General features: G+C 38.9%; 2 protein-coding genes across 2 annotated transcripts; one reads left to right on the plus strand and one right to left on the minus strand.

Annotated features, from left to right (window-relative positions):
• Window positions 1–2985: 2985 nt before the first annotated feature.
• On the minus strand, window positions 2986–8356 carry LOC118713755 (upstream-binding factor 1-like protein 1). Its single transcript, XM_036428650.1, has 2 exons — window positions 8323–8356; window positions 2986–4187 (listed from the first exon to the last, which is right to left on the minus strand). Exons 1-2 carry the CDS (start codon window positions 8354–8356, stop codon window positions 2986–2988), a joined length of 1236 nt encoding a protein of 411 aa, XP_036284543.1.
• A 7505-nt stretch (window positions 8357–15861) lies between these two features.
• LOC118713756 (tripartite motif-containing protein 43-like) lies at window positions 15862–21856 on the plus strand. Its single transcript, XM_036428651.1, has 6 exons — window positions 15862–16291; window positions 16925–17020; window positions 17888–18118; window positions 19091–19113; window positions 19619–19716; window positions 21330–21856. Exons 1-6 carry the CDS (start codon window positions 15881–15883, stop codon window positions 21854–21856), a joined length of 1386 nt encoding a protein of 461 aa, XP_036284544.1. The 5' UTR covers window positions 15862–15880.
• Window positions 21857–24924: the final 3068 nt, after the last annotated feature.

Raw genomic sequence — 24924 nt, forward strand, 5'->3', positions numbered from 1 at the left:
AGTGATGAATGCCTGAGGCAGGGCAGGAACTGGGTGGAGCTGGACAATGAGGGGGTGGGGAAAGGGGAGACATCTGTAACATTCTCAACAATCCAGATGCTAAAAAAGAGATAGTGCCTCAGAATGGAGGAGGTAAAAGTGTTTGCAGAGAAACTGGATTTGCTTTTGCAGTCTGTGGGGACCACTGGAGGCTCAGGACTATTGGGCCTGACTCAAGGATGCAAGGCTTACAGGGGCAGAGGATCCCCAGGTCCAGACCAGAACTTCAGGGACTTCTGGAGCTCCAGTGGGTCCGCCTGGCTCTGCTGATGCTCTCCTGTGACAGCCCTGAGTGCTTTTCCCTGAGTTGGCTCCTGCTCATCAGTAAGGCCCCAGAGTCCTCCTTAAGTTAGGGGGTCTGAGCAGGCCAGAAGACCCAAGACTGAGTAGCAAGTAGTGGCAGGTGGCATCAGGGTCCTTTCTCCCTGGGCTCTGAACCTGCACAGAGCAGGCTGTCATTTGGAGAGGATGGGACCAGGAAGAGCTAGTTACCTTCTGCCTTTGGTTGAAAGAGTAGCTACAAGCAAAGAAGGGGAGAGTGAGAATGCTGTGAGGGGAAAAAAGGTGGTATCCACATTTGGCAGGAAGGAAGAAATCAACCTAGTTTTTGTTTGTTGTTTTGCTTATGAATCAACTGTGAAAGAGGAATTTATTAAGCACAAAATCCTCTGATTGTAATTTTATTCCAGTTTATCATTTACTATGAGGAAATGGCCAAGTGAACAGATTCTTATTTTAACCAATGCCATCTTATTGTAAAAGAAAATTCAGAATTTTAATCTGTATTTGTCCAATATTTGTACTTCCCTGCCTCTTTCTGATTACCCTTCCTGGTCCTTCCTCTCTGCTAAAACTGAGTGTGGCCAGGATGTAACTTTCATCTCTGTATCCCGTGCAACTAGGACAAGGCTCACAGAGCAGTAGATGCTGAAAATGTATGCTTTAAAAGCATGATTCACCAGCAGAGGTGTGAAAAGTGTAAGTGTTGTTATTATTTTCTCATACTGTAATTGTACAATTTTAAAACACATACTGCAATATTTTACTAAGACATCAAGAAATAAGATAAACTCTCAAGTCCTGACTGCTTCCATATATGATACAAGTGCACCCTAGCTGGGTTGGCTCAGTGGACAGAATGTTGGCCTGTAGACCAAAGGGTCCCAGGTTCCATTCAGGTCACGGGTTCTAGGCTCCTCACTGGCTGGGTCCTGGTTGAGACTCCGGAAGGAGGCAACCAATCGATGTGCTTCTCTCACATAAATGTTTCTCTGTCTTTCTCTCTCTCTTCCAGTCTTTCTTAAAAAAAAAAAAGAAAAAGAAAAAAAAATACAATTGTTTATGCAATGCTAATGTCCACAAGAACATGAATAAAAAGCGAAAACATCCAGGAATGTTTAGAAAAAAAAGTATGAGCTGGCACTGGCTTTAAACAGACTTTAATGTCACTAAATCAAAATAATGAGGCAGTGTGGTACCAGTACATGAATTCTCAGACAGATCAGTGGAATAAAATAGTTATACATATACACACATACACATACAGGTACACAGTGTCATACAGAGAAATTTGCGGTAAAGATCTAGTCAGTTTGGCTCAGTTGATAGAGTGTCAGCCCATGGACTGAAAGATTGCAGGTTTCATTCTGGTCAAGTGCACATACTTGATAATAGGCTTGATCCCTGGCCTCTGAGAGCACACGCCAAGGAGGCAACCAATTCATGTATCTCTTTTACATAAATGTTTCCCTCCCTTCTACTCTCTTTAAAAATCAATGGAAAAATATTCTTGAGTGAGAATTAACAACAACAACAAAAAAAAGGTAAAGGGAGTAAGTGGAGGATGGATGTGATTCATTTTCACATAGAGCATTAGAGAGGGTTTGGGGCAAAAAACAGAGTAAAACCAGACAGTGCCTGGAAAATTGGTGCCAGAGTCAAAGGGGACTGACTTTAATGAGCACCCAATTGAAATGAAAGGGAAAAGTTCACAAAATTTAATTTCCAATTTTTGAAACCAGTAAGAAAAGTCTAAGATATGAATATACATACAGAAATTGTGCTGCCCACAAGCCCCATCCCCTCACAAGACAGGATGACCAATAATTCGGAGAGAAGGGAGACAGATATCAGGGGCTTCACAATTTATTTTCCCAACTTTATAAACCAATATTAATAATAATTTTTCCACAATAGCAACCATTGTAAAACAAACAAACAAACAAACAAAAAACAAAACAACAAAAACTTCTATATTTTTTCTTTTTAAAAATATATTTTTATTGATTTCAGAGAGGGAGGGAGACAGAAACATCAAGGATGAGAGAGAATCCTTGATTGGCTGCCTCCTGCATGCCCCTTACTGGGGATCAAGTCCACAACCAGGCATGTTCCCATGACTGGAATCCAACACAGGACCCTTCAGTCTGCAGGCCAGCACTCTATCCACTGAGCCAACTGGCTAAGGCCCCAAACTTTTTCTTAAAGGCAACTCTTCTTCCTCCAGTCAATCCAATCTTCTCCTCTCCAGTTCCAATGCAAGAGTCCTGATAGACAGTTTCACAGAGAAAAAGCACAGGTCACGGGCTCAGGGGAGTCCCTATTGCCTCAATCGAATAGAAGTGGAGAGTAAAATTTCTCAGCTCAGAAAACTCAGTCCAATCCAGTGTGCCCTCCAGAGCCTGATTATCTCATTATTTATTTCAAGAGCATTAATTCCATGGAATTTCTCTGGAGGGTAGATTTTGGGTATAGAAGAAAGTCAAATGTCCTACACAAGATCTCTTCTAACTAGACCTAATTTCTTTTCTTTAGGGAAGGAGAGGCAGATGAAAATGAAAAGGGACAGAGAGACAAGTCCCTTAATTTGGTGTCAATGCCAAGGACTATGGTTGGGAAGTTCTCTATCTCACCATTTAGAAGTGAACAAAGCTCAGTTGGAGAGAGTCAGAGGCTGGAGTGGCTGTTCTCACATTCTACATCTACATCTTCACTGCTGGGGTCTGAGGAAGCACTGCTGGAGTCTGAGGACGCCCTGCCTTCTGCCTTTCCCCCATCTTCCTTATTTTCATCAGATTCCTGTGAAGTCTCTGATGACTCCATCTCTGGAGCCTGCAGCTCCTGCTCCTCCTGTGCAAGCCCTTCTTGCAGAGTCCTTGCTGATGGAGATTGCACTTCTATCTTGATGATCTTGGGGTCTGGGCCTCTACGCATTTTTATCTTACGCTTCCCAGCGCTTCTCTCTCTAAAGGCAGCGTACTCTTCAGCAGACAGAGTCTTGAGCCATTTATCCAGGTCCACCGTGTACTGTTTCTGCAGCTCCTCAGCCTGCTGCTCATAAAGCTCCCTCTGGTCCATTGGAACACGCTGCCAGAGTCTGCAAATCTCCACCATGCGCTGCCTCGGGTGCAGGCCTTGCAGCTCCTCACTGGACCACACATCCTGGTGGAACTTGTGGTATGCATTCATGGGGGGCTTCTCAGGCTCTCCACAGAATCTTATGTCCCCCCAAAGATCATTTTCCTGCGAAGATTTCAGTTCTTTTTCATCTCCCTTAAACTTCTTGCGGGCTCTACTTCGGCTCCCTTTGGGGACAACAGAGGTCTTGGAGTTCTGCTCAGGCTCAGGGTGGTCTTTCCTGAACTGAGCCAGTTTCTCCTGAAACTCCTGTTTCTCCTTGTGAAAGTCTTCCATATATTTCAGTTTCATCTCCTCTGGGAGCGCCTTGTATTTCTCAGACATGACCTTGGTCAGTTCCTGGTTGTTGAGTTTGGGGTGCATTTGGGAATACTCAGGCCGTTTCTCCTTAAGGAAGCGGAGGTAAGCAGTCAGGGGCTTCTTGGGCATGTCTGGATGTTTCTTGAGTTTTTTGCTTTGGTAAGAATTTTTAACATGTTCCTTAGCTTCCAGCACTAATTCTGTCAGAGTCCTATACTTTCTTATCTTCCTAGAAATCTCTAACCACTTGAGTTTGCACATTTCTCCAGAAAAATCTTTAAAAGCTACTTTTGCCCAGTCCATATATGCCTGGGCTGTTTTGAATGTGTGGTTGTCACTGGGTGGAAGGTTATTCTCCATTCTTTCCAGTAGCTGTGCAATGTCTTCTTCACACCAGTTATCTTGGCTATTAGACAATGCCATCTCTAAATCTTTGGGTCACTTGTATGGTCCTAGCTGTTTAAACACCTCAGCAAGATCTCAAACTTCTTTACTCTCAATCCCCTGGTGAATTATCTCCAAATGTGTGATTTTATGTTTCTATGGAGATAGAAAAGTAACTCTTCAATGCAATAAATGAGATTATTGCATGCCACTTAGGCTATGCTCCTTGTATAATTTAATTTACAAATGAAAACTGGCTCACCCCTGGAAATGAAATTAAGATGAACTTTAAAATGCTTCATTTGCATTATTAAACATCCTCAAGCTCAAAAAAAATAAAAATAAATAAAAAATAAGAGAAAGGCAGAAAGAGAAAAAGAAGAAAAAAATAACAGTTCTTTCAAGTTCCATCCTAGAATGCCTTTCTATTTTTCTTACCACATCTTGTCTTAATTACAAGTGAACCAAACAAATAACCAACAATTTACTCAACAAGCATAGGATAAAAGAAAGGATGGGAGAGGTAAAAATATTAAAATGAAAGAAAAATACCTAAAATGGAAAGGACTTTAAAAAATAACAGTGTTTATGTTCAAGTAACCCTTATTTTTCTTTTATTTTTTAAATATGTTTTTATTGATTTATTAGAGGAAGGGAAAGAGAGAGAGAGAGAAAGAGAGAGAAAGAGAGAGGGAGAGAGAGAGAGACATCAATGATGAGAGAGAATCAGTGATTGGCTGTCTCCTGCATGCCCCCTACTGAGGATTGATCCTGCAACCTGGGCATGTGTCCTTGATAGAAATCAAAACTATGACCCTTCATTTTGCAGGCCAACAATCCATGCACTGAGCCAAAACAGCTAGGGCACCCTTATTTTTCTTAATAGAACCAATGCCCAAATCTAGCAATGCTGGCAATTTATATATGTCAAAAAGAAACCGTAGAGACCTTCCTTTAAGTTAAAAGAAATATAACCAATTTCATTATAAATGGGGAATTCTTACTAGAATTATCTCTAGAATTATCTTTAAAGTCAGAGATAAGAACAAGGATAGTCATTGGCACCACTGTATAATAGTCTTAACTGTCACAATTTATAAAAATGATGGGTGAGGAGATGAGAAAAGAATACAAATGAAATGATTGTAAATAAAAATATAATACTGCTCATGCTATAATATCTGTAGGGGATGACTATATTACAGAAAAAAACAAAAACTATACTAACAAATCTTGGGGACAAAAATCAGGAAAGAGGTAGGAAAAATGTATTTAAGATTAAAAGACATTTTGAAAGTCCTGCCTGGTGTTTTTAGTGGTTAGAGCATCAGCCCACCAATCAAGGGTCTCGAGTTTGATTCCCACTTAAGGACAAATAACTGAGTTTTGGTTATCTCCCCATCCCTGATCAGGAAGCATGAAACAACCAGTCAATGTGTTCCTCTCACATCAAGGTTTCTCTCTCTGCCCTTCTCTTGGCCTCCCTTTTATAGTCTCTGAAAATTAATAGAAAATTTTGTCTTCAAGTTAGGATTTAAAATAAAAAAGACTTTTTGGAAGCTACAAAATCCTGAGTATCCTGGCACCAGTAAAATACATTCCACTTTTGTTTCTTGTTCTTTCAAGATTCAACGGCTCTTTTCAGTCACTTGAACTTACTACACTCCTCACTTCAGGATCCATACCTAAACATACCCTGATTTCTCTCAAGCTGTCTTCAAATGCCACTTCCTTATCCTAGCCTAAGTTTACATTTCACTATACCCCTCCCCTTTTTCCCTTCATAGCATTAACCCAGATTGTAACTAAAATTCCTGTGCTAGTATTGCAGGGCTTTCATGAGAATAAGGATGATATCTGTCTTGATCATGGCTGCTTCTTGGTACCTAGCACACGTTGTAAATAAATAAGCAATGAAATACAGTCAATCCTTGTCTCCCATCTCAAGCAGTTTGTTTCTTAACCAAGTTGTTCATAGAAAAAAATGTCTTGGTTGTGGAACCAAAACTTCTGTTTTCAAAGGGACAAATCTTTCATGCTGATACCCCGAAGTGACAAAGTGTCTGTCAGGCAACAAACAAAGGAGAGAATGCTTTTGTTGTTGACCAAAATCTATAATTAGCACAATTTTAAAACATAAAGAGGCCATCTAGAATGCTAATGTTGGCCTGGCTGGTTTTGCTCAGTGGATAGAGCATCAGCTTTGAGAATGAAGGGTCTGGATTCCATACCAGTTAAGGGCAAATGCCAGGTTTGGGGATCAATCTCTGGAGGGGGCATGCAGGAGGCTGCTAGTCAATGATTCTCTCTTATTGATTTTCCATCTCTCCCTCTCTCTTCCTCTCTGAAATGAATAATTTTTTTTTAAAAAAGAAAGATAAAAGGAAAGAGTGCTAATGTTGCTAAGGGTGTGGAAGTATATAACAATCACAGACAACCAAATAGATATAACAATTGCTGTTGATTGCAAAAAACAAAAAGCACTTGGCTGTTGATAGCATTTCTAGGCAGTGATACAGGAAAAATTAGTCCAGGATGGTTTGATAAATTTAAGAAAAGAAGTGCTTATTATTTTTTTAAATATATATTTTATTGATTTTTTTACAGAGAGGAAGGGAGAGGAATAGAGTTAGAAATATCAATCAGCTGTCTCCTGCACATCTCCCACTGGGGGTGTACCTGCAACCAAGGTACTGCCCTTGACCGAAATTGAACCTGGGATCTTTTATCCCACAGGCCGACGCTCTATTCACTGAGCCAAACCAGTCAGGGCAAGAAGTGCTTATTTATAAGCAGTACATTAGACATGTACTACATGTAAGAAAGGTTACAACAGGGAATCATTTGGGTTCTGAGAAAGATTAATTCAATTTTGGCTCACTGGGAAAAATTCTTCCCAATGGGAAAAAGTGATTTTTTTTTTTAACAAATTGCTTCTCAAACAGCCTTCCAGAATGAATTAAGTTTGAAAATAAAGTTCCACTGTAATGTAAGAATGCTTTCATATGTATCATTCACAGTATTGAATAACATTTACAGAATAAAAGATATGTTTTAAATTACAGTGACAATAATCTCAAATCAAACTGTCATTCTCACCCTGCCTTCATGGCTCAGTGGTTGAGTGTTGATCTATGAACCAGGAGGTCACAGTTTGATGCTAGGCATATGCATAGGTTGCCATTTTGATCCCAGTAGAGGGTATGTGAGAAGTAGATAGTCTATAATCCTTTCCCATCATTGATGTATCTATCTCTCTCTCCCACTCCCTTCTGCTCTGAAATCAGTAAAAGTATATTTTGTAAAAACATATATAGTTCTCTAGTTGTTATGAATTTAGGCTATCTTCAATGTGATTTCAGGGAAGCATATACAGTGTATATACCTTAAACTAACAGTAGTTTAGTCTCATATCTTTCATTTATGTATGACTTCTAATCATTGCCTGTTCTCAATAGATACTGGCTAAATAAAAGTATTATTATTAATCCATGTTTAGATTCTATATTATTAATCCTCGAATAACTGCAGCAATCCTGTAAAAAAGAGAATAAAGTTGGAGGGATCACAATACCAGATATCAAACTATGTTACCAAGCTATTGTTCTCAAAACTGCCTGGTTTGGCACAAAAACAGACATATAGATATATAGGGAACTCATACAACTTAATAAAAGGAAGATAACCCAAACAAAAAAAATTGGCAAAGTACTTAAATAGACACTTTTGAAAATGGACATAGAGAAGGCCAAGAGATATATGAAAAGTCAAAGTCACTAGTCATCTGAGAGATGCAAATCAAAATGACAGTGAGGTACTATCTCACACATGTCAGAATGGCTATCATCAACAAACAAGTGGAGAAAAAGGAACCCTGGTGCACTGCTGGTGGGAATGCAGACTGGTGCAGCCACTGTGGAAAACAGTATGGAGTTTCCTCAAAAAATTATAAATGACACTCCCATTTGACCCAGTAATCCCACTGCTAGGAATATATCTGAAGAAATCAGAAACTCCAATCAGAAAGGACGTATGCACCCCCATGTTCATAGCAGCACAATTTACAATAGCTAAGATTTGGAAACAGCCTAAGTGCCCATCAGCAGATGAGTAGATTACAAAATTGTGGTACATCTACACAATTGAATACTACACTGCTATATATAAAAAAAGAGCACTTACCATTGACAACAGCATGGATTGACTTGGAGAGCATTATGCAATTCAAAATAAGCCAATCAGAGAAAGATAAGTATCACATGATCTCACTCATTTGTGAAATATAATGAACAACATAAACTGATGTACAAAAATATATCCTGAGACAGAATCATCAAACCTCAGATGGAAGGCAGGGGAGGGTGTGTATGGGGTAGGGGGTAGGAGATCAACCAAAGGACTTTTATGCATGCATATGAGCATAACCAATGGACACAGACAGTAGGGGGTGAGGGCATATGCTGGGGGTGGGAGGAGCTGGGGTGATGTCAATGGGAGGAAAGGGAAGCATATGTAACATTTTAAACAATAAATAAATTAAATTTTTTAAAAAAGATTCTCTAGTTCGAAATTTTTCAACATCATAAATATTGAGATACATCAGAAGATGGTGGCATAGGTAATTGCTGGTACTAACCACCTCCCAAACACACCACAATTATAACTAAAATACAAAACAACCATTATTCAAAACAACCAGAAAGCTGGCTAATGGTAAGTCCTACAACTAGAGAAGTAAAGATGAAAGCATGTAAGACTGGTAGGAGGTGCAGAACAGGCTGGTCCAACACCCATTTGTGGCTTGCTTTTAATCGGGAGGGTTATCTCTGTTGCAGAGGCCTCCTTTGAGAAGCAAGGGGTCCCAACCACATACCATACCACTAGCCCAATTAAAAATGAAAGTACCTTATAAAATAGTGATTCCACTTCTGGGAATATATCCAAAGAAATGCAAAAGACTATATGCACCCCTGTGTTCATTGCATGTTATTTACAATAGCCAAGATTTGGAAGCCAGCCCAAGTGTCCATCACTAGATGGGTGGATAAAAATGGTGTGGCTTGCCCTAGCTGGTCTGGCTCAGTGGATAGAGTGTCAGCTTGTGGACTGAAGGGTTCTGGTTTCAATTCTAGTCAAAGGCACGTCCCCGGGTTTCGGGCTTGATCTCCGGCGTGGAACATGAAACAGGCAGTCAATCAATGATTCTCTTTCATCACTGATGTTTCTATCTCTCTCCCTTTCCCTTCCTATCTGAAATCAATAATATATATATATATATATATATATATATATATATATATATATATATATTTTTTTTTTTTTTTTTTTTTTTTTTAAGAAAAGTGTGGCTCAATTGGTTGGGCTTTGTCATGGGTACCAAGGGATTATGGGTTCTATTCCTGTCAGGGCACATGCCTAGCTTTCTGGCTTGATCTCCAGTAGAGGCCATGTAGTGTTCATGTGTCACTCTCATATCTCTCTCTCTCTCTCCTTTTTCCCCCCCTTCTCTCTCTCCTCCATCTTCTTGCTTTAAAAATCAATTTTTAAAAATCTTAAAAAAACAGAAGCTGTGGTACATTTGGATGGACCTGAAGTGTATTATTTTGTGAAATAAGCCAGTCAAAGAAAGACAAATACCACTTGATTTCACTCACATGTGGACTCTAATGAACAATATAAACTAACAAAGTGGAGACAGACTCTTGGATAGAGAAAACAGACTGGCAGCTGTGGGATGGGAGGGGTGTTAGGGTGAGAAGTGTGAAGGTATTAAGCAAAGAAACAAAAGAAAGACTGGGGACTCAGAGGACAATATGGTGATTGCCAGAGTGAAGGGGGCTGGAGGTGGGTGGAGTTATAAGAAAGTAAAGGGGGGATAAATGGTAATGGAAGGAGACAAGATTTGGGGTGCTTAACACACAACACAATATGCATACAATGTATTAGAGAATCACATACCTGAAACCTACATAATTTTATTAGTTAATGTCACCCAAATAAATTCAATTAAAAAAAAAGAAAACAAAAATTAAGCATAACATTGAATAAGGAATAATATAAAAGAAAGATACAAGCAAATTAGTTACATCCCAGCCACTCATTTCCTAGCAAAATATACACATTTTGATATATACGGAATTACAGATAGGCATTTAAAGAGGATGTCAGAGAAAAACAATAGCCTCTGTGGTATGCTCTTACCTGGTATTGGAAAAATGATGTTATTACAGATTTATTGAAAAAGGGTGGTCAGATTCCTGGGATCCTTTGCTGAGGTGATGTTTCCTTCTCCACTGTAGCTCTCTTGGAACTGTGTTAATATCCCAACCATAAAATTTTTGTGATCCTCTTTTTTGATTCTAGAAGGCTGCTTCCTTTTCCTAAATGTGTTTTCTCTTCTTAAGAGGATTAGGCTGACACACCCAGTGTTGGTGGTGGGTGTTTCCCAGAGCTCTTGGTGAATAACTGTAGGTGAGCTGAGTGTGAAATGGTAGAGAACCAAGAAACAGTGAATGAATAATCTTTTTCCTAAGGCCGTCCTAAAGGAAACTATTGACCATTGCTACCGATCTTTCTACATCACAAGCACATGCCCTTCCTTTCCAGCTTTCTCTAGACTTTCTGCGTATCTTTTCATAAAGGTATTTCCTAATTTTCTTAACTATACACAAACAAACAAACAAACAAACAAAACAACGATGACTTTAAGGTCCCTCTTTAAAACAAGGGCATACTTACATATTTCAGAGCCACCCAAAGGTTACAAGGTTTAGAAGTCTCAAAGACCAATCTGTATCACGTGACTGGAGTGATGTGCCAAAGTTGTTAAAGTATTGCCTTCAAAATGACAAAAGCTGCCCTAGCTGGTTTGGGTCAGTGAATAGAGCTTCTTCCTGAGGTTTGATTTCAGCCAAAGGCACCTACCTTGGTTGCAGGCTCCTCCCCAGCCCTGGTCCTGGTCTGGGCTCCTGCAGGAGGCAACCAATAGATGTGTTTCTCTCACATCAATATTTCTCTCATTCTTTCTCATTTTCACTCTCTCTAAGAAATCAATTGAAAAATATGCTCAGGTGAGGATTAAAAAAATAATAATAACAGCCTCCCATGTAAGACTCAGTGGTTAGGCTGTAAGTCCTCAAAGTGTCTACAGTTCCCAGTTCAATTCCTGGCCAAGGGCACATACCTGGGTTCCAGATTCAATCCCTGGCATGGTCCCTCTGGGAATGTGCAGGAGGCAGCAGATCTCCAAAGATGTCTCTAGCTCTCTTCTTGCCTTCCTCTCTCCTTCTCCTCCGCCCTTCTTCCCTCCCTATCCCCAGCTCTTCCTCCCTCCCTAACCACAGCCCTTCCTCCATCCCTATCCCCAGCCCTCCCACTCTCTCTAAAAATCAATGGGGGAAAAAACACAACAAAAGAAAAAAAATCTTGGGTGAGGATTAAAAACAACCAAAAGACAAAATCCAGTTAATCTATCAAAGCAAGCACTCTTCCATAACAGATTAAGATAAAAAAATAATAATAAAAAAATAAAAATAAAAACAAAAAACAAAAACCTCAGGGAACATAATTTCACGTTTTCAAAGACATTTGTTAGAATCGCTGATTAATAAACAATCTTTTCTATCGTTTGATAAGTTATAAATAAAAGTCAGGCCCAGCTGAAACGGGTTTGGCTCAGTGGATAGAGCATCAGCCTGCGGACTGAAGGGTCCTGGGTTTGATTCTGGTCAAGGGCATGTATCTTGGTTGCGGGCAAATCCACAGTAGGGGATGTGCAGGAGGCAGCTAATTGATGACTCTCTCTTATGCTCTTATGGATGTTTCTAACTCTCTCTCTCTCTTGCTCTCTCTCTCTCTCTCTCTCTCTCTCTCTCTCTCTCTCCCTCTCTGTAAAAAATCAATAAAATATATTTTAAAAATAAAAAAATAAAAGTCATGCCCATCATGTATGGTTCAGTGGTTGAGTGTTGTCCCAGGGGGTCCCTAGTTTGACTCCTATGTTGCAGGTTTAATGCCCAGTATGGCACACATAGGAGGCAGACAACTGATGTTTCTCATCAATGTTTCTATATCTCTCTCCCTCTCCCTTCCTCTCTGAAATCAATAAAAACTTAGTTAAATTTAAAAAGTAAAATTAAATTAAACCCATGATATATAGAAATTTAGATAGAAACACAACCTTTGAGAGCTGGTTTGTTGTAAAACCAGTGATTTCTTGATTAGATTATGTTTATAAAGGTATATTTAGGGAGATTTAAAAGGGTGTGAAATTAATTCTATTTAAAGACCTCTGAAATATAATCCTTAGGAAAAATGGGTATGGCCTTTAGAGACTCTATAGCATCAGCCCTCAGACTCTGTACTTCAATTCTGCTCAAGAGCATGTGCCTCAGCTGCAGGCTCAGTCCTCCAGACCTGAATATCTCACTGTGATGTTTTTCTCCCTCCCTACCTCTCCCAGATTCTTTTCATTCTCTCTAAAAGTCAATGGGGAAAATGTCCTCAGGTAGGATGAACAAAACGTCTGAAATATAATCCTTATAAGAAATAGGTGTGACCTGTAGAGACACAATATAAAGACACTCAGGGAGCCCAACACTGAGTCTTCTCCAGAACAGAGTGTCTTGAGAACTCACCTGGTGGGAAGACTTCTGGAAGAGACTGCCACCACACAGAAAGTCTTGATCCCTGAGCTGACCTCTTCCTATTTTTCCTGCTACGGAAAGCCCTGGAGACCCTGGATCTGCTCCTTAGGCCATATTGGGGTTTCTATAACTTTCCTAAAGAACAACAAAAGGATTCCTAATTTCAATTAATCACCAAACTGAGTTTGTTTCTATCAAGTAATGTTTTTTGCCATCTTAGTGAAAATTATTTCATGTATGTTTGGCATCTTGTTTTGGTAAGTGTATTGGAATGAATATTAACTTTTGTTATCTTATATTCCTTACTTGTTCCTATGGTTCGTAAGGATTTAGAAAGTAGTGCCCTGGTATCTTGTGGATTAATACATGGCATAGATTTAAAACATGTTTTAGGGATATTTGATTCTATATGCATTACACATTACAGTCTCCTCTGTATACAGTGAGAGGTATAAGTTACAATACATATAACTAGATAACACACTCAGTGATGTAAGGAGATTATTGTTTTAAAGTTAAATGTCTGAAGAAACATGAGTTTTCTGACTTACATTTTAAAGAATGTAGGTCATGATTGGGCCTGCAGAAAGTGACACTGAGCATATAAGAAATATGAGGAGTTTGGGGGAATCTATTTAACTAATAAGGACATGAGGACCCAGTTTTAAGTGAAATGCATTTTTAAAAGCATGCTTTATTGTTTGGTGCTGATTATTATTATTATTATTATTAATATTTTTTATTGATTTTTTACAGAGAGGATGGGAGAGGGATAGAAAGTCAGAAACATCAATGAGAGAGAAACATCGATCAGCCGCCTCTTGCACCAGGGATGTGCCCGCAACCAAGGTACATGCCCTTGACCGGAATCAAACCCGGGACCCTTGAGTCCTCAGGCCAACGCTCTATCCACTGAGCCACACCGGTTTCGGCGGTGCTGATTATTATTATTTTAAATATGTTTTTATTGATTTTAAATAGGGAGAGAGAGTGAGAGAGAGATAGAAACATCAATGATGAGAGGGAATTATTGATGGGCTGCCTCCTGCACACCCTCTACTGGGGATCAAGTCCATACCTGAGCATGTGCCCTTGACTAGAATTGAACCTGTGACCCTTCAGTCAGCAGGCCAACGCTCTTATCTACTGATCCAACCAAGCTAGGGCAGTGCTGATTATTAGTAGTAGCAGGGGAAATGGCAAAGGTGTTAGCCTCCATTCAGCAACCTCGGTTCTTGAGTTCTGGCTAAGAGAAGAATTCGGAGGCAAGACTTAAACTATAAGAGAAAGTTTATTTAGAAAGTCACAGTGGTAGACAAAATGAGCCATAAAAGAATTGTGCTCAGAAAACATGTTGCTGCAAAAAAAAGAAAAGAAAAGAAGTGTCCTTTGACATTAGTGGGGAGAGAGAAAGAGAGAGGCACCTTGGGAAAGAGGGGTAGAGGTTTGGGCTTACTCCAGAGGGGGAAGTGAAGAGGGGGTTATAGAGAGGGAAAGAAAAAGAAAGAGCAGTCTCTGGGGAAAGAAGGGGGTGGAAAAAGGCCATGCTGTGCTCATAAAGAGATCTATACTGGGTCCTCCATCTTGAGGGTTTTTATTATATTTTTAATATTTTTTGCTAATCCTCCCTAAAAAGGATATCTTTTTCACTTGTTCTATTTATTTATTTATTTATTTATTTGTTTATTTATTTATTTATTTGGGGCCTGATGCACGGAACTGCCTGCAGTACTACGCCTTCCTTCCCCCAGCATCCAGGACCCAGGTATTTCTCTGGTTGCTGGCAGGCACCTGAGACCTGGGCTTCCCTCTCAGCCCAGCTTCATCCAGAAAGAGAGCAGGATGTTTGGAAGAATGTCCAGTTTAATTAGCATACTAGGCATTAATTATTGTAGATTTTTATATAGAGTGGAAGTAAGGGGAGCGATGGAGAGAGAGAAACATCAATGGGAAAGAGACACATAAAGAGACACAGCTGAAACCAAGATGTCATCTCTAGGGCTTAATGCTTAAGGGAGCGGTGGAACAAGGGCTTGTAGTTTCTGCCCCATTGCTGGGCACCCAGGGTTCTCACCCTGGTGACCCTATGTAACTGGTCCATGGGTCCCGCTCTTTTCATGCCTATCCACCTACTACAATTATGATTACATCCATAATCTTATCACACATACTGCTTGATAATCATTATTGAAGACTTCAAATAAAACAAGTATCTCTTTAATTTTTGTTTCTTAGATTAATAGTTATGGCTAATAAAGAGAAGAGGGTTAATAAAGAATTATCATGTGAGTAGAGTCTGTGAAATTCTGATGATTTTGACAATGTTTAGTTTCCTCTTCATTACTCTTAAGGTATTCACATATTGTTTTGTATAAATCAAAAGAGTTTCCAGACCAGTGTGGTTCAGTTGGTTAAATAGAGCAACATCCCACACACTAGGTAATCTCTAATTTCATTCCTGGCCAGGACATATACCCAGGTTGTGGACTCAAACCACATTGGGACATGTTCAGGAGGCAACCAGTCAATGTTTCTCCCTCATCAATGCTTCTCTCTCTCTCATTCTCTCTCTGAAACCATTTTTTAAGCACATGTCACAAAAGAAAATATATTAATTGGATTCCATCAAATGTTTTGGGATGTGGACTCTGATTGAGATGAAAAATCACATCCAAAATGCCTGACAATTACAAAATAATGAAAATTTAAGTAAAATACCTTGAGCTAAATCAATGACTGTCATTGAGTGTTAGATAAAATATTAGAGCATGCAGGACCCAGAACCTGGAATTGGAAATTATTCAAGATACCTGAAACTGAAACTATTTGGAGAAAATAAGAACTCAGCAAATTGAGGTTCTTTCTTAAGCAGAAGAAAAGGGTGCAGGAGGTGGATAGTAATAGTTAGAAATCCAAGAATAGTTTCTACAGGTTGTTGGAGCCTTCCTGTGTCTGCTTTCTGTTTGTGTCACGTGCCTATCAAGCTTTACTCTGCTCTGGACACAGTTATTAAGTCACAACCTGAGTCACATTTTGCTTAGATCTTTGTATCCCCGGGGCAGAAGAACAACTCCTGATTTTCTTCTCTCAGAAAAATGGACTCGGACATCCCAGAAAACTTCCAGAAAGAACTCACCTGTGCCATCTGCCTGAATTACTTTACAGACCCAGTCACTGTGGGCTGTGGGCACAGCTTCTGTTGTTCCTGTCTCTATGTATCCTGGGATAAAGAAGAAAGCCGTCCCTGTTGTCCTGTGTGCAGGGAACCATCGGAGCAGAACAACTTCAAAACCAATGTTATCCTGAAAAATCTGGTGTCCATGGCCAGAAAAGCCAGTTTGCAGCAATTCCTGAGCTCTGAGGATAACAGATGCGGGCTGCACCAGGAGACAAGGCAGATCTTCTGTGAAGACGACAGGAGCCTGCTCTGTTTGCACTGCTCCAGCTCTCAGGAACATGAGGCCCACAGACACTGCTCCGTGGGAGAGGCTGCTGAGGAACACAGGGTGAGTGGTGCCCCTCAGTGCTCTTTGAATGCTGGCGGAGAGTACAGCAAAGAGATGAGGATTCTATCTTCTCCTTTTTAATGTGTTGATACATACTTAAGAACTATTAATGAAGCTGTGAGGAAATGCACTGGTTTACCTGTCTTCATGGACATTGCATTTAATGGGAGAGTAATTAATTAAGGGTCATCATTACTTTGATGATGCAGCATTGTACTCAAAGCACTGGAAAACTTTCATGAAAGATTCGGTGGTGTGAAAAGTACAAATATAGGAAGGATTTCCAATGGAGACTATATTTGCTAACACTGATAAAGATGTCGGAGAAAATACAGTGGAATTTGGAGCAGAAAAGTATCACTAGCTTCAAATTCTGACCAACTGAGAAGTAGTTGTGCTAACTAAAATCTTGATCAGTTTCTCTAGAGAAATTTTTATGTTATATTGGGTGTTTTAAAACCTAAAATGTATCATTAGTGAGGGCAAATAGGTTAAAATCATGATCCTTTTCTAAAGTACTTTTGTCTAATATCCCTTGATTAATGCCTTCATTTAGTATCTGAAACCTAAATCTATTTGCTTCTCTGGTGCTAAAATTTATTTTATTTTATTTTATTTTATTTTATTTTACAGAGGAAGCTCTCAAACCACATGAGATCTTTATGGGAAAAGATTCAAGAAATTAAAAAAACTCTCAGTAAAGACGGCAGAATACCTGTCTTTTGGATGGTAAGTATGAGACTGCATTTCCCTGTGAATCAGGCTGACATAGACCTGACAGGAAAAGACCTGAGAACAGTGATTTAAAGTGTGTGCCTACATGGTGAGAATTGAGAGTGCAAGAGCTAGACAATGATATTAAGTAGAAGAAAATATAACATGTTAAATTTAAAGAAAAATGAGGAAAAGAAGTAAAGAATAGAAGGAACAAAGACTGGAGAGAAAGTGTGAATCCATACCTTTTGGGAGAAAGTGCACAATGGAAGGATTAAGTTCTTTAGGAAGTTAAGGAGCCTGTGGTCTTAGATGGAGGACAGTAGCCCATCCATAGAGAAAAGGGCGACAAAGAAAAGGTCCCGGAGGATGGATGTCAGTGTGAGGGCAGGTGGTGAGGATTTCAGGGAGGTCTTTTCTAATGGCTTCAAATCCACGGGGAAAGAAGAGGGTGGGGAAAGGCAATGATGTGCTCCATAAAGAGCTCTCCTGAGTTCTCATGCAGAAGAGTAGGAAGGTTTTGTCACCAGAGATGAATTTAGTGATGCAGAGCCAGAATGCTGCATGTTGTCACCATAAACGTCCATAGCTGGCTTGCAGTCTTGAGAAAAGGAATGTAAAAGAAATTCTTAATGAGAAGCTTTTCTCCAGTTCCTTCAGGCACTCATGAAGTGGAAGGAGGTGTTTTGAGGAAAGTATAGGATTAAGGCTGTTTGCATAGCTTATAAGAATATAACATAAATGAAGGAAAGAGGAATGACCTGAATTTAGGGTGTTGAAACTTACTGGTAGAGAACAGCATCAGTGAATGAGATGCTGTTTACGTGGTGGAGGGTAAGGTCAGCCCTTGTAATGTGATCTAGGAGATCTATCTCTCTGCAGGCTTATCTCTACGGTCGCCAAGATGAAACCAGGGCTTTTTATGAGGCACTCCAACTGGTTCTACAAGAAGAAGACAAAAAAAATTTAGAGAGACTTATTGAGGAAGGGTCAAAGTTGTCTGAGCAACTGAAGAAATATCAAGCCGAAATGATTGAAAAGAGCATAAACCTAAGAGCAATGTATGATGAGCTCATGGGCATGTGTCTGAAACCAGATGAAGAGATGCTCAAGGTAGGAACTGAGCATGTGCCTGGGAATTTTTTATATGATTAGAAGACTTTGCTTTCCCTCATTTATTTGGTATCAAAGATTGATGTCTTCATCTCCTGAATCTATGGTAGAGAGGGTCTCCCCATTGGAAATGATATAGATAAGCTGTTATTCTCCCCCACCTAATTATAAACAATGAAGTTTTATGGCACTGTGATTTTGAAAATTCCCTATGGAACATATTCCTTCTTTAAAAATCTCCTTTTATTTCTTGCTTTACTAAACAGAAGATGAAAAACTTACCCAAGTACTTTTAATTTTGATCTGCAAGTGGGCAATATAGAGACATTTGGCCAAACCTCCTATATATTTCCTCCTATTGTGATACCATTACCATTGGTTTCCCTTGCCATTAATTTGGGGCATGTTCGACTTTGAGAGCAAGCCTTAGGAAAGACCCTAATGCAGCAAGCTGAGAATAAGAGTAATGTAGTCACTATTCTTGTGTTCTCTTTTTTCATACTGTTCTGAATTCATCAAGAACACAAAAATCGACCAAAAGCATAGTTGCCAGAATTTGGGGGGGGTGGGGGGGGGACTGAAGGGGGATGGGAAGAAAGTACAAAATATTGCAATAGGTTCCCAAGGCGACAATTAATTACTAGGATTAGTGGGAGTGATCACTCTATAAGATACAAAAATATTGACTTGCTATATTGTATCAATATAACTGAAATTAATATAATCTATATAACCTATATAAGAATACCAACTGTGTTTAAATAAAATGATTTTAAGTATTTGAAAAAGAATTTAGATTCTGACAACATGTTGTGTCAGTATGATCTTTAGGGAAGAAAAGAAAAATGAATTTATAAGACAGTTTGCAGGTGGTGCGATTAGTATTTTTCTGAACTCCCCCAAACCCAAAGTCTGGTTGGTAAAATAACCTATTTCTGAAGAATTCTAAGCTTCTCTTTTCTTTCTTTACAGGAACTAGAAGACAAACTAAGAAGGTGATTTTGGGTTTCAATGTTAACTGGGGCTCATTAGGGATGTGAAAGAGATTACAACTACGTCTCAAATAGTGAAGACATAATTTCTCAGATTATTCTCAATTATTTGTGTGTGCATCTACTTATAAATGTTTTGCAGAATAGGACTTCCTGTTACTTTTGACCAGAAGTTAGTATTTTCCCTTTAGTAGCTGAGGGAGTATGTGTCATTAGACTCAATGAGGACTTTTCATAAAGACTGGTCATTTATGGTTTAATATTTCAAAGTCAATAGGAACTGAAATTGCAAAGTCTAGATTTAGTCTAGATTTTCCCAGAATTAGGTAAGACAGACAAGCACCTCTGAGAAATGGGACTTGTAGCTGGCAAAGAAAAAAGAAAAGTTAGAGAGATTCCCTAAGAATGTCACAATTTTATATCATAATTGTGAACAAAAGGATTTTGATGAATGTTCAGCTGAATGGTGATGCCACCAGCAGGATTAACTGCCTCTTCCTCCTGACAGGAGTGAGCAGGTGCAGCTGGACATGCCTCAGCCTCTGCAGCCAGAACTCACTGCACATCCCATCACTGGACTGATGGACAGTCTCAACCAATTCCGAGGTGAATGTTACCCAATGGGGGACCACCTGGCGGGGTCCTTCAGTTGGGAAATGCTGTGGATGACCTTTTTCTCTTTCTGAAACTTTACCTTGCACAAGAAAATAGTCTTCAAAGTGGCATGTATAGTCCTATGTAGTTATGGGGTCACTATAATATAGGAAAATGATAGGTGTGACTCAGGCCTTATCAATAACTTGTAAATTTTATGTTATTTATATGATGATAAAAAAATACATGCACCAAAAGCATCCCACGGAACCTTATAAATATATCATATAAAATGTCAATTGTTGATTGACCCATAGAAAACTGGGTATCAGTTCAAGGTATTCCAAATAACTGCAGTGAATTAGATTTCTAAAATATTTCCTTAAATAATTACAGTAATTAGATATATAATGTGGGTTTCAATTGATATAATGTGAATTAATAACCATTGTGTAAAAAGCTAGTTGTACACTGAAACCTGTTTGGCTCAGTGGTAGAGCATCATTCTGTGGACTGAGGGGTCCCAGGTTCGATTCCGGTCAGGGGCATGTGCATTGGTTGCGGGCAAGTCCTCAGTGGGTGGTGTGAGGGAGGCAGCTGGTTGATGTTTCTCTCTCATCGATGTTTCTATCTCTCTGTCTCTCTCCCTTCCGCTCTGTAAAAAATCAATAAAATATATATATTTTTAAAAAGCTAGTTGTACAAAGCAAGAATTTATGAATATGACAATAAAAGAATTTGGTGGCCAATGAGCCTATATATATAGCTCAACATTAAACCTTTACCTGGGAGTTTAATCTATGAGAAAGAAAGATTAAGCTTTTAGGTGGAACCAGTTATTAAAGGCATCCTATTCTTCGTAGGAAATCATACCTAAAATGGCCTTTATCTTTCTTCTTTAATGTCAACTTGCTTACTTACCTGGAGTATCATCAGCTGGGGTAGCACCATATTCTGAGCAAGTCATCTCCATTTATTTAAAATAAAATTATTTTTCTCCTCAAGAAGGAGTGGGAGAGGCAAGATTTATTGTTATGGACTTGGTAGCACTGCCCACGTGTTCAGTTTATAAAAAGTAACCAGAAGTAGACATGACCTTCTTCACTATTATGATAGCCTATTTCTAGAAGGTTTTGGATATTTGTTGTTGTTTTTTGTTGTTGTTGTTGTTGTTGTTTTTTTTTTTTTTTTTTTAGGAGATATGTTGGCATCATTTGAATCCAATATTTTCCATTCAAACTTAGTATTAATTTTTTTTTCCAGTGAGACACTAAGGTGTCCCATTCTCTCATGGACAATTTTATTTTCAACATTGATTTGTTGTTGTTTTCTTAATCCTCACCCAAGGATATTCTTTTCATAGATTTTTAGAGGAGCATGGAAGAGAGGGAGGAGGGAGAGAGAGAGAGAGACCAAGAAAAACAGACAGTAGAGACACATATGGAATGATTGTCTCCCACATGCACCCCCACAATGGCAGAAATGAACCTGCAACCAGAGTACATGCCCATGGTCAGGAATCAAACGCTACAAAATTTAGTCCATGGGCTGATGTTCTTATCACTGAGAAAAACTGCCGAGGGCTTAACATTGATTTTGACTGGAATATTCTTCTTTCTTCACAGTTCAAGTTTCCTTCACTGGTGAAATAACCCCTGAGAATATAAGGTTGTTTGATGACGTGAGAAGTCTGAGGTTTATGGGTGATGGTCTACATGTGTCTCTGGATCCTGGAACATCTAACTCTTTTGCTGCATGGGGAAACCGTGTCTTCAAGTCTGGCAAGCATTATTGGGAGGTGTATGTGGACAAGTCTTGGGACTGGGCTGTAGGGGTACGTAAGGAACCCTGGATGGAGCCAAATGGCACATTGACTGAATGTGAGGACACCTTTCTTCTTATACATGTGAAGGAGGATAATCATACGGCTCTCTGGAGCACTGCCCCGATGGCTCGTCAATACATACAGAAACCTCTGTCCAGGGTCGGTGTGTTCCTTGATGTTGACAATAGAACTGTAAGTTTTGTGGATGTTGCGAGGTGTTCTCTCATTAAGCATTCCCTCATTAGGCGTTCCCCATTTCAGGATTATGTAGGTGACCTGTGTAATAACAGTTTCAGACCTTACATTTCACTGGCAACTCATGAGTAGGGCTAAGTTATGAACCTGCTTATGTGCCTGGGATCTCTGATGGGAGGAAGCCCTTTTTAGTTGAAGCCTATTAATGATACATTATTGTCTTTTATTCTTCTTCTACTTTAATGTAAACTCTTTGTATTCAGAATAAAGATAAGGTGAAATGTAAAATTGTGTTAATTTTCTTTTTTTGTCATTAAAATCATGCTTTATGTTTTTTATCTATAACATATGTACTGTGGTATTTTGCCTCTTTTATGAGCTTGCTGGAGTCACCAAAATATTCATCATTATGCAATTACTGTTCTTTCTTGGTTTGAATCTAGGAATGCAGGATTTTTACATACTGGATATACCTGGTTATCTACATGCCATGTCAGTCTGCAACTTTTTCTCCTTGGTCTGGTCACTCCTGCAAGTTTACTTACCCTCAGGGGGGAAAATGAGCTGACAAGGAAGTTTTTGCTGACTAGGATAGGCCTTCATTTTAGTGAACCTAGAATAGCTTGAATAACTTGTCCTTTTTATCCCCCTCAAGGATAGAATGCATTGGTTAGGTTAGGGCATCAGGGGCAATTAGCAAATCTTTGGAAGGATACATTAATAAATTACCTTACTTGAAAGGAGTTTTGCTATAAATTTTCAAGATTTAAAAGTTGATCTGAAAAACTGATTTTAAAACAGAGCTTAAACCCCATTGATTTTTCCCTTCTGTGATAAAATTGTATTTGTGTGTGTGAGACAGCCACTATAGAATCTCTATTATGATGTGTGTGTATGTGTGTGTGTGTGTGTGTGTGTTACAATCTGGGCACTCATACATCACTGTTAATTCAGTTAGCATCATCACCTGGGCCATGAGTGGTGGAATGGAAGACAGAAGATCAAAATGCACACATAAGCTCCCTCCTATCACTCCCCATGAATCGGTTGTTGTTTGAATTGTTCTTGTCCCACAAAAAATAGCAAATTCACTGCATTTCCTGAATATATTGTTAGAAATTAATCAACAATGATTAGCTAAATCAAGGAAATTTTTTTAGACTAAAAAAAAAAAAGACTCAAATTTAGCAGACAAAGAGCTTACATTTATGAAACTCATGCCATGTGATTTTCCTATAAATGTGCTTTCTGTATTTTACATATGGAGCCTTAATCTAATATTTCTGATAAAGAAACTAAGTCAGATGGTGCTGCTAGTGAGTAGTGATTTGAATTAAGGTAATAAGTAATCTCTAATGTCTGTGCTCCTACCATTGCTCTTTGTTGCATCTCAAAAATACACATTCCTAAGGAGAAATAATGCAGAAAATGAACCAACCTTCCAATGACTGTTGATTAGAGTCAAAATATCTAATGCAAAGAAAGAGTTTATTCTAGGACCTAATATAGAATAGATCCTAAATAAATATGTACTGCCAATATTTAAAGTTTTTTATTCTTTTTATAAAAATACATTTTTATTGATTTCAGAAAGGAAAGGAGAAGGAAAGAGAGATAGAACCATCATTGATTGGCTGCCTTCTGCATGTCCTATACTGGGGATCGAGCCCTAGCCCAGTGCCCTGACCCGGAATGAAAATGTGACCTGCTAGTTCATAGGTTGACACTCAAGAACTGAGCCACACCAGCTGGGCAGGAGGTATATTGCTTTTTAAAAAATATATATTTTATTGCCAAAACTGGTTTGGCTCAGTGGATAGAGTGTTGGCCTGTGGATTGAACAGTCCCATGTTCAGTTCAGGTTAAGGACATGTACCTTGGTTGGGGGCACATCCCCAGCAGAGGGTATGCAGGAGGTAGCTGATGGATGTTCCTCTCTCATCAATGTTTCTAGCTCTCTATCCCTCTCCTTTCCTCTCTGTAAAAAAATCAATAAAATATATTAAAAATATATATTTATATACATATTTTATATATATAAACGTATATATTTATATATATAAATTATATATATATATATATATATATATATATATATAATTGATTTTTTACAGAGATCTATAAAACCTAAAAGTTGGAAAAATCACAAGTAAATGATCTGAAAACAGCATACTGGGAAAAATATTTCCAATATTTATAAGAAAGTGTTTCCATAATTATCTTAAAGGCACTGCCAAAACCGGTTTGGCTCAGTAGTAGAGCGTCGGTCTGTGGACTGAAAGGTCCCAGGTTCCATTTCGGTCAAGAGCATGTACATTGGTTATGGGCACATCCCGGGTAGGGGTTTTGGAAGAGGCAGCTGGTCGATGTTTCTCTCTCATCGACATTTCTAGCTCTCTATCTCTCTCCCTTCCTCTCTGTAAAAAATCAATAAAATATATTTTTTAAAATTATCTTAAAGACACTTATAAATCAGTAAGTTTACATTAATAATCTCTACCTCCCTTTCTTAAGTGTGTGAAAGTGTATTCACGTTAAGAAAAAATGAAAGTGAAGGAAAAAGAATAATGACATGAAACTAAGCCACAAAATGTATAGAATGAAAATACATACTGTTAAGATCTTTACTCTGCCGAAACTGGTTTGGCTCAGTGGATAGAGCATCAGCTTGGGGACTGAAGGGTCCCAGGTTCGATTCCGGTCAAGGGCATGTACCTTGGTTGCGGGCGTATCCCCAGTAGGGGGTGTGCAAGAGGCAGCTGATCGATGATTCTCTCTCATCGATGTTTCTGACTCTCTATCTCTCTCCCTTCCACTCTGTACAAAAATCAATAAAATATATTAAAAAAGAAAAAAAAGACCTTTACTCTTCTCCTTAAAAAAAAAAAAATATATATATATATATATATATATATATATATATATATATATATAATTTCAGAAAGGACAGGGAGAAAGAGATAGAAACATCAAAGATATAAAAATCATGGATAGGTTGCCTCCTGCATGCCCCTTATTGGTGGTGACTGAGCATGTAACTAGGGTATATGACCTTTGGAGTCAAACCTGGGACCCTTCAGCCTGCAGGCTGACACTGTCTTCTGAGCCAAACCAGCTAAGACCTTTTGCTCTTCTTAAAGTTCAGTCTCAACCTTAAGATAGAAATAAATCTATTGAGGAGGAAAAACAAATAGGGCAAT

The sequence above is a fragment of the Pipistrellus kuhlii genome, unplaced genomic scaffold, assembly GCF_014108245.1.
Source record: "Pipistrellus kuhlii isolate mPipKuh1 unplaced genomic scaffold, mPipKuh1.p scaffold_m20_p_9, whole genome shotgun sequence".
Taxonomy (NCBI): domain Eukaryota; kingdom Metazoa; phylum Chordata; class Mammalia; order Chiroptera; family Vespertilionidae; genus Pipistrellus; species Pipistrellus kuhlii.